We start from the raw sequence: 14,332 nt of genomic DNA on the forward strand, positions 1-14,332 counted from the left end.
CGACAGAAGGCAGCTACAGCATGAAAGCAATGCTGAATATTTGCTGGAATTGCGTAAATTAGCGAAATATTGTCAGTTTGGAACGGGACTGACAGATGCACTACGAGACAAATTTGTGTGTGGTTTATTTAAACAGGATACACAAAAGCGACTGCTCGAGGAGAATGAGCTGACGCTTGAGAAGGCGGTCACTATGGCAGCAGCACACGAAGCCGCAGCGAGAGGCACGGCAGTAATGCAGCTACGGTCACCGGAGCTCAGTGCACACAAATTGGGGGTGAGTTCTGTTAAATGTTATCGTTGTGGAAAGACAACGCATGATCAGAACCAGTGTTGGTTTAAAAACCAAGAATGTAGAACTTGTGGTAGGCTTGGACACATAGCTAGAGTATGCAGGTCAGGGAAGAAGACCAGCAACAAGAAGTCACCGCAAGGAAAATACGCAAAAGTACACAAGGTGGCCGAACAGGAGTCCGATTCAGACGCTAGCAGTAATGAACTGGCTGGCTTAAGCAGTATTGAACTGGCTAGCTTAAGGGTACTCAACGTTGGTAAGGGTGCAGACCTCCAGACAATTTGGGTTACTCTTCAGATAGAAGGAGTCCAAGTAAAAATGGAATTGGACACTGGATCGGCATTGTCGGTCATGAATAAGAAAGATTACAGAAGGTTATTCCAACATATTCCCCTACAGGATACGGAGATTATATTGACAACCTACACGGGGCAGAGAGTGTACCCCATCGGGACAATAAAGGTTGCAGTGGCCAACAAGGGCGAAGGAAGTCAAATAATGGACTTATATGTGCTACCGGAGGGAGGTCCACCACTACTAGGCCGGGAGTGGTTTAGAAACATAAATATGGACTGGCATTCGCTAAAAGCCATAAAGAGTGAGAACTCGGTGCAGATAATCAGCCCAGACTCTAGAACTGATGATGGTAAGACCAACCCATGTGCAAAAGACAAAGTTTCAGCACAGAATTCCACTGAGCAACAACAACATAGTTTAACAGAGAATTCTGAGTCTGTCAAGTCTACTGATATGCACATTTTTGAGGGACACTGGGCTCGAACTCAACTCCATTTCAAACTACAACAGCAATTAGAACAAATGATTTGCCGTTTTGAGCAAGAGATGAATGAAATAAAAAAGTTCTTTGTTACAGAGTGGGAGAATCTGGAAAGTCAACAGAAGCAACTGATGGAGAAAACGGAGCAGGAGCACACCAACCATCTGCGCGAGGAGGCCGAACGAATCAAAGCTGATTCAGGTTCTGAAGGTGCGTGCCATAATCTGGTGTCAGAAGAGTTAACGGTCAGCCAACTCCTTCATATGCTGAGGGACAAGACTCTGAAATGGGAAAAACTTGAACACGAGCTGCGATCTTCAAAGGAAAAGGGTTCGGAGCTCTCAAAAGTCATTGAGATGGCTGATGTGACGACACAGACTGAAACGACTGCAACAGAGCAGCCATTGGATGCCAAAAGTACGCTGACTCACGTCAATGTAGAACAACAGACCGCTGAAACAGCTGCTCCGGTAGAGGGATTGCATAGTCCGAGCAATCAATCTCCAAAGGAAGTTGAAGTATTAAAATCACAAATGAGGTCACTAGTAAACGACTTGCTGAAAGCCCAGAAAAAGCTGGATGCAGAGGTACACATGAAGAAGTCTCTTCAGGAAAGATGTCTGGATTTGGAACAAGAGCTGGCTAACGTCCAGCTGGGTATGGAGGAAATAGACGACCCTCTCGCTGGCCTAGCTCAGGACGACACCGAATATTACCATGACCTGTCGGACGACTCCGAATATTACGATGTCCTGTCCTGCCCAGCTTGTAACTTCGACCCCCAAAGTGCAGAAATCATGGAGGAGCACCAAAAGTCTACGGAACATCGGAAGAAGGTGGCTCTACTACGGGAAGTAAGAGAGATAGAGAAGGAACAGCAGTCGGATAGCGTCCAGTTGGGTAAGGAAGAAGTAGAAGGGCCTCTCGACCTGTTGAGTGATAGTGAATACTACGAGGATGTGGTATGCCCAAATTGTGATGGAAACTCCCAAAGTGCTGAAATCCGGAGGAAGCACTTAAGGTCTAAACATAGAGAGTTGGTAGCATTACAGCTGTCCGCCGAGAAGATGGGAACGACAAGAGTTGTAAAAAGGCAGAAAAGAAAAAGAAGAGGCCGAAAATAATAATTGTTTAAAATATTGTTACTTCTACTACCTCCGGCCGAACACTACGAAAAGATGCTGTCTGGAACGAATTAAGATCAGAGACTGAATTTACGAACTGTTCCCACAGAGACTGAACCTGTAAACTGTTCCCACTAAGAGTATGTTGCAACTGTTCGTAGAGATTGAATCTGTGAACTGTTTTCCGCAGAGACTGAATCTGTGATATGTTACGTTAAACATGAAGTTATATATGTATATATGTTATTACGTTATGTTAAATGGGGGGGATGACTATAAAGCTAAGAAGGGAGGAGTGTTGTGTATGTAACCTGTTCCACCTTAAGAGAGCTTAATAAGCCTGTTCCACCTTAAGAGATGTACTACTTTCTCAGGCTGCTGTAGACGTAATACCGGGGGTGAACACACCGGTATATAAGCACTGTGCAGTAATCTTGTATTCAGTATAGTCCCTACCTCCAACCAGTAAAGACCTGTTTGAGTTATACGTTTAAGTCTTTGTGTTAATTGTTCAATACAATACACATACTTAACAGTTACATCTCCAGCTTTTTCCAGTTCTGATGAAGGGTCCCAGACCTGAAACGTTAACTCTGTTTCTCTCTCTCCATGGATGCTGCCTGGCCTGCTGAGTGTTTCCAGCATTTTCTGTTGTTATTTTATGGCATACCACAAGAGTATCCATTAAGAAATCAGACCAGAAAAAAAGATATGGGCATTGCAGTTGATCATTTGAGGCTTCTACAAATAAAGTAAATAGGGTTTAGGTTGTATTGCTTGTATCATTGAGTATAAAATAACTGATAAGGCTTTGGTACGTCCACAGTTGGAGTATGATGTCCATTGTGGTCCCACAGTGATGGCTCTGCAAAGGGTGCAAAGAAGAGCAACCAGAACGACACCAAATTTTAAGAGCCCTTTGTTATGAATATAGGCTTCAAGAATTACTGTTACTCTGGAAAAAACACATGCTTGAAGGGGAGATGATTGAAGTTTACAGAATGATGAAAGGATTGGTTCTAGTACTATTTGACTATATGCCATTTGAAATTGATGGGGATGGTTGGACTAGAGGTCATGCCAATAAAATCCACAGGCAAGGAGTTTGGTTAGATGCCAGGAAATATTTCTTTTCACAGAGCATCATTGCACTCTGGAACAAACTACCGAGATATGATGAGTACGAATGTGTATAGTCCTTTAAAGGGGAACTTGAGAAGTTGCTGAGGGTAGGGGACATTTCCAGTTATGTTTTTTTATAAATTCATTCCTGGGATGTGGGCATCATTGGCAAAGCCAGCATTTATTGCCCATCCCTAATTGCCCTTGAGATGGTGGTGATGAGTCGCCTTCTTGAACCGTTGCAGTCCGTGTGGTGAAGGTACTCCCAGTGTTGTTAGGTAGGGAGTTCCAGGATTTTGATCCAGTGAAGATGAAGGATTGGCAATATACTTCTAAGACAGGATGGTGTGTGACTTGGAGGGGAACTTGGAGGTGGTGTTCCCATGCGCTTGCTGCCCTAGTTGCTAGTTAGTTGAGATTGTGAGGAATCACGGCCAACCGTGGTCTTCTGAAGTTTGCTCGACTGACTTAGGGAAACGGAGGATTTTTCCTGAACTGGCTGCAGGCTTTTTTGACAATATTGCTAGGGACTGGATGATCAATGTGAGCAGCTGCAACATAAACTGGGTGGGGTGATCTGGGTAGACCCGATAGTCCTCTCACCCTTATTTACACACATTTGAATGTACGTGACGGGGATAACATGCTGAAGCTGCAGTCACATAGGATTTCTTACCAGGGTGGTCTCAGTATTGTGGACAGCAGAGAACCCACAATGAAGGGATTTGAATGGAGAGTGGTGGAAGAGTTGGGCATGGAGTTGGGTGCCAATGAAGTGTTTGAGAACCGTATAAAGGAAGGGAGGTCAAAGCTGGGTCTACAGCTGGAGAGTACAGAAGGTCAAGGGTGGGCTTTTTAGAGTGGGATGAGAAAGGGCTGAGAAAGACCGATGCCTGAGGCACAGAAGCAACACCACCACCTTGCATTTATATAGCGCTTTTAAGGTAGTAAAGCATCCCAAGATGCTTCAAAGGAGCGTTATCAGACAAAATCTGACACTGAGCCACATAACAGGATATTAGGGCAAGTGATCAAAAGCTTGGTAGAAGAGGTAGGTTTTAAAGAGCGTTTTAAATGCAGTTGACGGTGTCAGTGATTAGTGGTCTGAGGAGATTTTTGTCTGATTAGGCTTCTGTGAAGTGTCTTGGGATGTTTTGTTACATTAAAGATGCTACATAAATTCTGTTGTTCAGAGAGAACTGTACCAGGAGTTGAGCGGAGAGGGAATAAGGAAGAAACATAGAAGATAGGAGCAGGAGTAGGCCATTCGGCCCCTCGAGCCTGTGCCACCATTTAATGAGATCATGGCTGATCATCCAAATTCAGTACGCTGTCCCTGCTTTCTCCCCATATCCCTTGATCCCTTTAGCCTTAAGAAATATATCCAACTCCTTCTTAAATAGGAGTGGTAAGCAGATGGTAAGTCTTAGGAGAGGCGATGTGAAGCTGTTATGAAGATGATGACGGTGCGGGGTCAGGGCAAAACCTTTTGGTACCACATAATTATAAAACTTGCAAAAAAATAAAAGTGCCTCACCTATCCCCTTATAGGGGGCAGAATGTACATGTACATTTCCATTTGCTGTTCCAAGATCAAGCATAGTTAGCTGATTGGGCGGCCTCAATTTGATCTCTGTCTGCATGTCAGCGAGGTTTATCTTGGTAGATAGAGACCGAGGGTTATTGTACCTCTGCTTGGTCTTCTGGATGAAATTATCTGGAGATTTAAAGTAAACACATTTCAAAAAATAAAAACTTTTTTTCTTTTAAAAAGTAGACTTTAGGGGAGTTTGTTGCATTAAAAATATAGATTTAATTTAAATAGATTATTGTTTCTTGGGTGAAAAAATTTGACCTATAACTGAAACAACGGAATCTTTGATTTTTTTTTCCCCCAGTAGCGGGGACGGGGGTAGCACTGGGCTGATCTAAAGTGGTCCGGAAGCCAGTTTTTGAAACTAGAGCTCACAGTGGAACTACTCCAGTGCTCTCCCTCTAAGTCACATCACCAGAACGGCCCAGCTGGGAGGGAAACACGACATGCTAGTGATAAAATTAACTTAAAGAAAAAATTCTACCGGCTACTAGCAAGACAGTTGGTTTTTTTCCCCCCACTACAAAAAGGTGAAGTAGTTTGAAACAAAAACTACTTCCCCTTAGACTTTCCTTTCTATCAAATCAATATTCTTTGTTGGCACTGCAATGATTCATTGCAATTCTTCAGCCAAAGACGAGCAGAGCAAGTACTTTTAAGATAACTTACCACTGGAAGCTCACAGCCTCCGTTATCTGCCATATGGCAAGCTCCTAACCTTACCCAGGCTGTCGGGAGGAGAGGAAGAGAGGCGAGGGGAACTCGGATGTCCAAGTCAACCTACATACCTCGTTGCCAGAGAAGGCAAACATGTCACCTGCCCAACTTCTCAGTTGAAGACAGAGAGACTGATTTTACCCCATCAGTCGGAGATGGACTGTACTCCTTACTGCAGAGCGCAAAGGATTGTACGCTGAGGTAATGTGCCGTGCAGTCCCCATTATTTATTGTACATTATTCCACAGTATAGACAAAAATATTCCGTTGTAGTTTGGTCTCAATTATACAAGAGGCCTCCTTGTAACAGACTCACTTGTCCAAATTACTATGCAAGATGTGACTTATACACCCGACTTTACAATATCAAAATGACAAATGATATTCCGTGTAATAAAATTAATTAGATTTACATATTTATCAAAGTGTATCTGCTTCTCTCTCAGTAATATGTAATTAACAATTTTAAAGTCTTTCCACTCCACAAATTTGCACTTTAGGAGACAGATTATCATTACTTCCTTCATCATGCAATCGATTTATGGAAAAGAAGCCTGACTGGAAGCTCACCAAATTCTATGAAGGAGTATGGTCTGACAGCAGTGTTTATCCTCAACGTATCATATAAAGTAATGAATTCTCGCTGCAGTTCATCCAAGAAACAGAAAGCGAGGACATTTGGGTAGTTTTCAGAGCAGATCATCATATACCCCACTCCTAATGAACTTATAAAGCTAAGGAGAGGAAGAACAAGTTAATTAGATCTATAATACAGAAAATAATGAAATGCAATTACTCTAAAGAAATGGTTCATGAATAATCTAGCAAAATGTACATTACAAAAATTACTCCATTATACATTTTGCAAATGTATGAAATGAACTTGACTCTTCTGAAACAGAAAAAAAAAACTTGAAAACCATGTTTTAGTCGTACTTCAAATTTGACATAATATATGAATTTAACCACAACTCAGACTCAGCATAGGTTGTGCGACAGAACGAAAGCAGAAAATCTGCACCAGTGTTTTTCTTCACAAGCCATCTAATCTAATTCCACGCTCTTTTCCTTTTATTCATTCATGGGATGTGGGCATCGCTGGCAACGCCAGCATTTATTGCCCATCGCTAATTTCCCTTGAGAAGGTGGTGGTGAGCCGCCTTATTAAACCGCCGCAGTCCGTGTGGTGAAAGTACTCCCAACAGTGCTGTTAGGGAGGGAGTTCCAGGAATTTGACCCAGCGACAATGAAGGAACGGCGATATATTTCCAAGTCAGGAAACGATTTCCTTTTCACATTTCAAAGAATTTAAGGACTCTAGCGAATTCTACACTACTTTGTTTAAAAAAACTCGGACCTCCCTTCTAATTGTTTTTGTGATTATCATGAATTTGTGCCCGCATGTTACCGTCTCACTGACCAGGGGAAACAATCATATGACTACTTCCTTCATATCTTGAAGACTTACATCAGGTCACCCTTCAACCTTCTCAGCATTACTGAAAAACCCTAACTTAAGTCTCTCTTCTTAACTGTAATATCCTGGTGAATCTTTGCTGAACCTTTCCAGTCAGCTGTGGCTCAGTTGATAGCAAATCAACATTCGGCATTAATTTAATGCACAACATACCCACGCGTGCTCCTGAATTCAGCGGCAGTCTGCTTTGCTGCTGAAGGTGACTGGTCTGCTGTGGCTCAGTTGGTAGCACCCTCGCCTCTGAGTCAGAAGGATGTGGGTTCAAGTCCCACTCCAGAGACTTGAGCAAAAAAAAAAAAAAAAAAAAAAAAAATCTAGGCTGATGCTCCAGTGCAGTGCTGAGGGAGTGCTACACTGTCGGAGGTGCCGTCTTTCGGGTGCGATGTTAAACCAAGGCCACATCTGTTCTCTCAGGTGGACGGAAAAGATCCTATGGCACTATTTCTAAGAGGAGCAGGGGAGTTCTCCCCGGTGTCCAGGGCCAATATTTATCCCTCAATCAGCATCACTAAAAGTAGATTATCTGGTCATTATCACATTGCTGTTTGTGGGAGCTTGCTGTGCACAAATTGGCTGCCGGGTTTCCTACATTACAACGGCACCTCCGACAGTGTTTCACCACCAAATCCTGAGCTTCATAGTTGACTGTAAAGATGCTTCAGATGGTAATAGGAGAAACAAGGCTGGTCTTACTGTAGTCTTGGGTTGAAATCCAAAAGGGAAAGCTCTTACAGGAGAACAGATTGCATTGTAGCGGATTGCCAACAACAGGGAATCGTGAATGAGTGAGTGTTGCTGCAGCAATAAAAGCACATTATTGCTAACAGACCTCACAAAGCACATTAAAATGGAAGAAAATGTTTTTTGCGGGGGGGGGGGGGGGGGGGGGGGGAGTGAAAGTGAGGTTACAAGCCCCTCCCTTATTAGGAAATGTATTTTCTCCTTTAACCTGGTGTCCTCACACCAGGCGCAGTTAAGGAGAGCAGGCAACCTGCTCACAGGCCTTCAGTCACTCTGAATCAGCCAGTGGAAGGTGCACAAAAGTGAACTGGAGAAAACTCACCCACCGACATTCTCTCCCAACTTGTGAAGAAACACAAATTCATCACTTCCCCACAGCAACATGGCCGAGACAAGTTTGTGGACACAAACCTGCCACTCTACTGAGCTATGGGTTGGTGCTCCAATGATGGCGCTATGATGCTGTCCAACATTTCAAACTTAAAATAATTTCAAGAAAAAATTAAAACCTAGACAGCTGTGTTGTCTTGTGCTCTACAGTAAACAACTGCCGCCTCAGCTTACATCAGTGACCCCAAATGTACAATAATGTCTGTAAGCCTGAATTCCTGTTTGATAAACCAAAGTAGTGGTTAAGTTTATCAAAATAGCCATAAAACAAGAAAGACTTGTATTTATATAGTGCCTTTCATGACCTCAGGACGTCCCAAAGGGCTTTACAGCCAATGAAGCACTTTTAGAAACATAGAAACATAGGAGGAGTAGGCCATTCGGCCCTTCGAGCCTGCTGCACCATTCAACGAGATCATGGCTGATCATCCAAACCCTAGCACCCGGTCCCTACACCGACAGCCATCCCACACAAGCCCTATCCGTGTAACCCCGTAACCCCACGTATTTAATCCCCCCTAACGCTAAGGGCCAATTTTTTTTATCATGGCCAATCAACCTAACCCGCACATCTTTGGACTGTGGGAGGAAACCGGAGCACCCGGAGGAAACCCACGCAAACACAGGGAGAATGTGCAAACTCCACACAGTCACCCGAGGCCAGATTTGAACCCGGGTCCCTGGCGCTGTGAGGCAACAGTGCTAACCACTATGCCACCGTGCTGCTTCTTTGAAGTGTAGTCACTGTTGTAGGGTTGGAAACACAGCAGCCACTTTGCGCACAGCAAGCTCCCACAAACAAAAATGTGATAATGGCCAGATAATCTGTTTTATTAGTGATGCTAACTGAGGGATAAATATTGGCCAGGACACCAGGTATAACTCCCCCTGCTCTTCTTCAAAATAGTGCCATGGGATCTTTTACGTCCACCTGAGAGCAGACGGGGCCTCGGTTTAATGTCTCATCCGAAAGACAGCACCTCCGACCGTGCAGCCCTGGAGTGTCAGCCTAGATTTTTGTCTCTGGTGTGGGTTGTGAAAATTATAGGCTAACTTAATAACAATGACGGTTTTAAAAACGTTAAAAGTACATTCCTTACCTGCATTCTGATGCCATCTTAGGATGCATTTACATTATGGCTGTAGTATTGGTTTGAATCAAAACTGCTTCACACTGCAATTATAGTGTAAAAACAGCCGGAATCCAGTCAACGCTTGTCCTGCCACAGGAATGAATGAGAGCAAAATTCATGGCAGTCTCACTCCACTTTGCTCTGAACATACTTTGGGCCCGAATTATTATACTACATAAATGTACTGCTGAAATGTATCGCTGGTATTAAACCAAAATCACTTTGCGCCAACGCTAAGCTTGGGAGTATAAATGCATCCTAAAACTGCACAGAAAGAGAAAGTTACCATAATCATGCGATAATCCCTCACCTCTCCATATAACAGGATAACATAGTTCTTTTATTCTATGATTTTACACACACAACTGGTCAATGTAGCATTTCTTGTACCTGCAATGTTAGGCCTATTTCCCCTCTCCCCCAACACTACCAACCTCAGTTAATCACGTTAGCTGTATCTTCACACTTCTGTACTTTTTTAGTAGGCTATATTCTGTACTTTTTTAGTAGGCTATATTTTGAGTAGCAACAATTCAATCCAATGCTCTGATTAGGTTGCTAGACAATACATACTATTTCGCAAAGTAAAGGCAGCTTGAACTATTTCTTTTCATGTCGCTGCGTCTTCTAGATTTCAAGACTATTCCAAAAGCTACATGATCTATTGAAGGAGGCAGAATATAAAGTATCTGTCTGTTTCACGATACATTCCCGTGTCAAACAAGAGGGGGAAAAATGACACTTAGGCAATAGGTAAAGTAGGGGACTGTCTTTTCTCCTCTAGGGCCGGAGTTCAAATCCAGCTAGAATAAAAGCTTCATTGCTCTAGTGAAAGGGAGTGTCAACCAGTTCTAAGTCAGCATGGGCTCACAGCAGAAAAACTGCCTGTAACAAGGCACAATTTGGCCATCTCACTCAAAGATGCCGTTAAAATGGTTTAGTAGCAAGTGACTCTGAGGTTGCGCTCAAGGCATATTGTTGCAGGGAAGTAGGGGGTCCTTTGCTCTGTATGTGGCTGTATTAAATGGATGACCAAGGTATGACCAATTGATAAGTGTTCAATTTCCTAGCAATGACATCCCCAACGTGATCAGCACAAAAATTCACACGGGAAGGGAAGACGGAGGATAATGTGTGACATATGATTAAAACTAAAACAGATCTTTTTTTAACCCTTCAGCTTAACCAGAAAATTACAATCTAGCACTTATGTATTTTATAGAACCACAGAATGATACAGCACAGGAGGCTGCCATTTGGCCCATCGCGCCCTTGCCGGCTCTTTGAAAGAGCTATCCAATTAGTCTCACTCCCCTGCTCTTTCCCCATAGCCCTGTAAATTTTTTCTTCATTGTATTTATCCAATTCTCTTCTGAAAGTTACTATTGAATCTGCTTCCACCATCCTTCAGGCAGTACATTCCAGATCACAACTCGCTGTGTAAAAAAATGTTTCATGTCACCTCTGATTCTTTTGCCAATCACCTTAAATCTGTGTCCTCTGGTAACTGAACGCCTTCTGCCACCAGAAATAGTTTCTTCTTATCAAAACCGTTCATGATTTTGAACACCTCTATCAAATCTCCTCTTAACCTTTTCTGCTATAATGAGAACAACCCCAGCTTCTCCGGTCTCGCCAGATACTCAATCCTGGTATCATTCCAGTAAATCTCCTCTGCACCCGCTCTAAGGCCTTGTCCTCCATCCTAAAGTGTGGTACAGGAAACTTTGGTTTATCCGGAGGTTAACTGTCCGGAATGCTCGCGCCACCGGCAAAATTCAGGAGTCGGATCAGTAAGTTTTTTTCTTTTCGTTGCTTTTTTTTCCCCCACCAGTCAGGCTCTGCAAGGTCTAGCTAAAGCTGTTGCTTAGCTACAGAGACGCTTGCAAGCTACGGCCGACTGTTTAGAAGCTGTTGCTAAACAACAGGGTTTGTTGCTAGATACGGAGCTCAAAAGCTTCCGTATGTTTTAACATTAGCGCTGGTTTGTCCGGCAGTTTTGATGGGACGGCAACAGCTCGGTCCCGTCGGTGCCGGATAGCACAAAGTTTCCTGTACCCAGAATTGAACACAATACTCCAGCTGAGGCCTAACCAGCGTTTTATAAAGGTTTCGCATAACTTCCTGGCGTTTGTACTCTATGCCTCTATTAATAAAGCCAAGGGTCCCATATGCTGATGCTTTTTTTTTTTTTTTTTTATATAAAGTCTTCTCAGCTTGTCCTGCCACCTTCAAAGATTTGTGTACGTACACCCGCAGGTATTGAGGCCAATTGTAGTTCCCCTACAGATTCCCAAGTGATATTAGCTAACTCAGACTGCGGATTGAACCTGGGCTCTTCCTGCTCTACCTCAAAGAAGGAAAGAAAGCGCTTTATAGCTAATGAAGTACATTTGAAGTGTAGTCACTGCTGTAATGCACGAAACGTAGCAGCCAATTTGTGCACAGCAAGCTCCCACAAACAGCAAAGTGAGAATGACCAGATCATCTGTTTTTCAGTGATGTTGATTGAAGGAAAAATAAGCGACAAATGCTTTTCATGAATGATGTTGAAATACAAGATTGAATCCGAAACATACCAAGGAGTCTCCTAGGAGTCTAAGTAGACTCAGTACTCAACCTATCCCATCAATGTAGAGCAGCACTCAACAAAGCCAATAGAATGCTGAACTGCAGTGCAGTGAACAGCTACAAGGCTGATCCACAGTGTCAAAAGACTGAGTTGAGGAAAGGCTGGAGGAACTTGGGCTTTTCAGCCTGGAATGTAGGCGTCCGAGGTGTGATCTTAAATAGATGTACTGTACAAGACAGTGAAGGGAATGGAAAAGGTATATCTGAAATATTACACTGCAAGTCTAGGACAAGTAGCCATAGATTCAAACTAGCAAAAGGTAAATTATGGGCTGATGTCAGGAAAATCTTCTTCACACAGAGCAGTCAATGCATGGAAGAGACATCCAGGAAAAACATGGAGGTAAAAATCCTGGCACCTTTAAGAAACAATTGCAAGCTTGTGAAATGTAAGTTGCACGGTAATACAGGTTGAGCGTCCAAAATCCAGAGTTCCAGAATCCGTGAAATGTTCCGGAATCCGGACACCCTGTCAAACCGCAACCTGGGCCCAGGCATTTCTGCACTCAGAACGTGTTTCTGATGTCCGAAGTCCAGAAACGGCCGAGCCCAGGTTGCGATATTTCCGGACTTCGGACATCAGAAACACGTTCTGAAGTCTGGAAAAACCACGAAAACCGGCTCAGCCTCGGCCCCGAGGTTGCTGGATTCAGGACACTCAACCTGTACACGAAAAGTACAGGTGGGACTTCAGCATTACTGCTTTGTGTCTGTTTGAACAACACTGATAACATTTGCACTGGAGATGGGTAGAAAGTACTTTAATATATCACCACCAGCCGAAAGAAATCACATTTAAAAATAAAAACAGAGGTCCAGGTCATGTGTGTTTTTTTTGGCGGGATGTCTCTCCAGCCTTATGCTTTCAACAAGTCCATTAATGTTGGATTAAAGAGACGTCAGTCATCACCTCCCCTCACTTCCCGGACAGATCTCTTTGCTAGACTGCACTGCACAGCAAAATATAGCAGGGCTGACCTCGGATTGTGGTGGGAACTGCAGAAACATGACGACATTTAAGATGATTAATGAAACAAGCAAACATGGAGTTAGGAGTCACAGATCTCCAGAACAATAGGTAAAGCTGGCTTTGTTGTATTTATTTCATTTTAAGGCAGTTTCAACCACTATAGCAAACAAAAGCAGCTTTAACATCTTCATTTTACACAAGTCCCAAGCCAACAAGGGGCCACATACACATCTCCAATTCTCCACCAACTATTCATTATTTTAGACAATATACACAAGGCAGTGACTAATCCATGCGCTACAAAAACACAGCTGACCCTTTGGCTGACATTGACCTGTATACAAGTTTGAACAAAGTGCTCTGCGGAAGACATTAATCTGCATTTAGGTTTACACAGCATTGTTCCATTTGTTAACAATCGGTAACATTTCTCATCTGTGCCTTGCTCTGTAAAACCTGGGCTGGAATTTTCCCGATGCCGGGCGTGCGAGTTTGGGGGGCAGGTCGGCAGTAAAAATCCCAGAAATAGCGAGCGCGTCGGGAACCCGCCATCATCCCGCGCCCCCCCCCTCGCACATTTAACTCGGGCGGCTTTGAAGGCGCGACATGGACCCGATCGGCAGAGGCAGGCGACCTCAGTGAAATCATTAAGTGCTTGCTGATAGACCCTTAAGAGTGATTTTAATGCCAGCGCACGGGATTCATGGAGGTCAGGTACCTCACCTGCGAAGAGGAGGCGGAAGCTCAGTGGCCATTGGCGAGTTCATTCATTGACAGCTGGGAAAAGCACAAATACTGCAACCTCATTACTTACCTCATGGAAAGGTTCTTGCTCACTCCATTTTGTCCACAGATTTCGGTGTCTGCAGCTTGCAGATCATTTTTGAAACCTCGGAAACCACCATCACCACATTGCTACTCACTATCACAACATTGAGGGATTGGGCCTCTGATCTCCACTTTACCTGCCATCTACTACATCAGCGTGGGTGCCGTACTGTCTCGCCTTGGTCCTCAGAATCAGACCAAGATGAGCCCCACCACCAACACCAGCAGCAACCACAACAGCAGCCTTCTCAACAACCTGCAGCGTGCCAGAGGCAATACCAACACAGGGTATACAGGCAGAGGAGGAGTTTCCTCAACATGACTGAGCAACAGTGCTTCAGGAGGCTTGGGCTATCGCGCCAGGTCATCGCAGACATTTGTAGCTTGCTGGAACAAGACCTGCTGCCCAGAGGTCCTGGTGGACTGCTTACCGGTGGCTGGCAAAGTCACCACCGCGCTCAACTTCTTCACCTCAGGCTCCTTCCAGGAATCTGCAGCAGACATTTGCGGGATCTCGCAGTTGGCCGCCCAG

General features: G+C 43.9%; 1 protein-coding gene across 4 annotated transcripts in view; it reads right to left on the reverse strand.

Moving 5' to 3' along the window:
- The window catches only part of sec22a (SEC22 homolog A, vesicle trafficking protein), a 93,574-nt gene that overhangs the window by 51,027 nt on the left and 28,215 nt on the right, over window positions 1-14,332 (reverse strand). For 3 of the 4 annotated variants that reach the window (XM_085986834.1, XM_085986833.1, XM_085986832.1), the window contains exons 3-4: window positions 6,201-6,364; window positions 4,857-5,036 (exon numbers count right to left, since the gene is read on the reverse strand). In XM_085986834.1, coding sequence (XP_085842960.1) covers window positions 4,857-5,036; window positions 6,201-6,364 — 344 coding nt within the window. Of the gene's footprint in view, window positions 1-2,726; window positions 2,939-4,856; window positions 5,037-6,200; window positions 6,365-14,332 lie in introns of all 4 variants that reach the window. The other variant, XM_085986835.1, reaches the window with a different exon arrangement.

The sequence above is a fragment of the Somniosus microcephalus genome, chromosome 4 (assembly GCF_052327205.1).
Source record: "Somniosus microcephalus isolate GS21.2 chromosome 4, FLI_Smic_1.0, whole genome shotgun sequence".
NCBI lineage: Eukaryota > Metazoa > Chordata > Chondrichthyes > Squaliformes > Somniosidae > Somniosus > Somniosus microcephalus.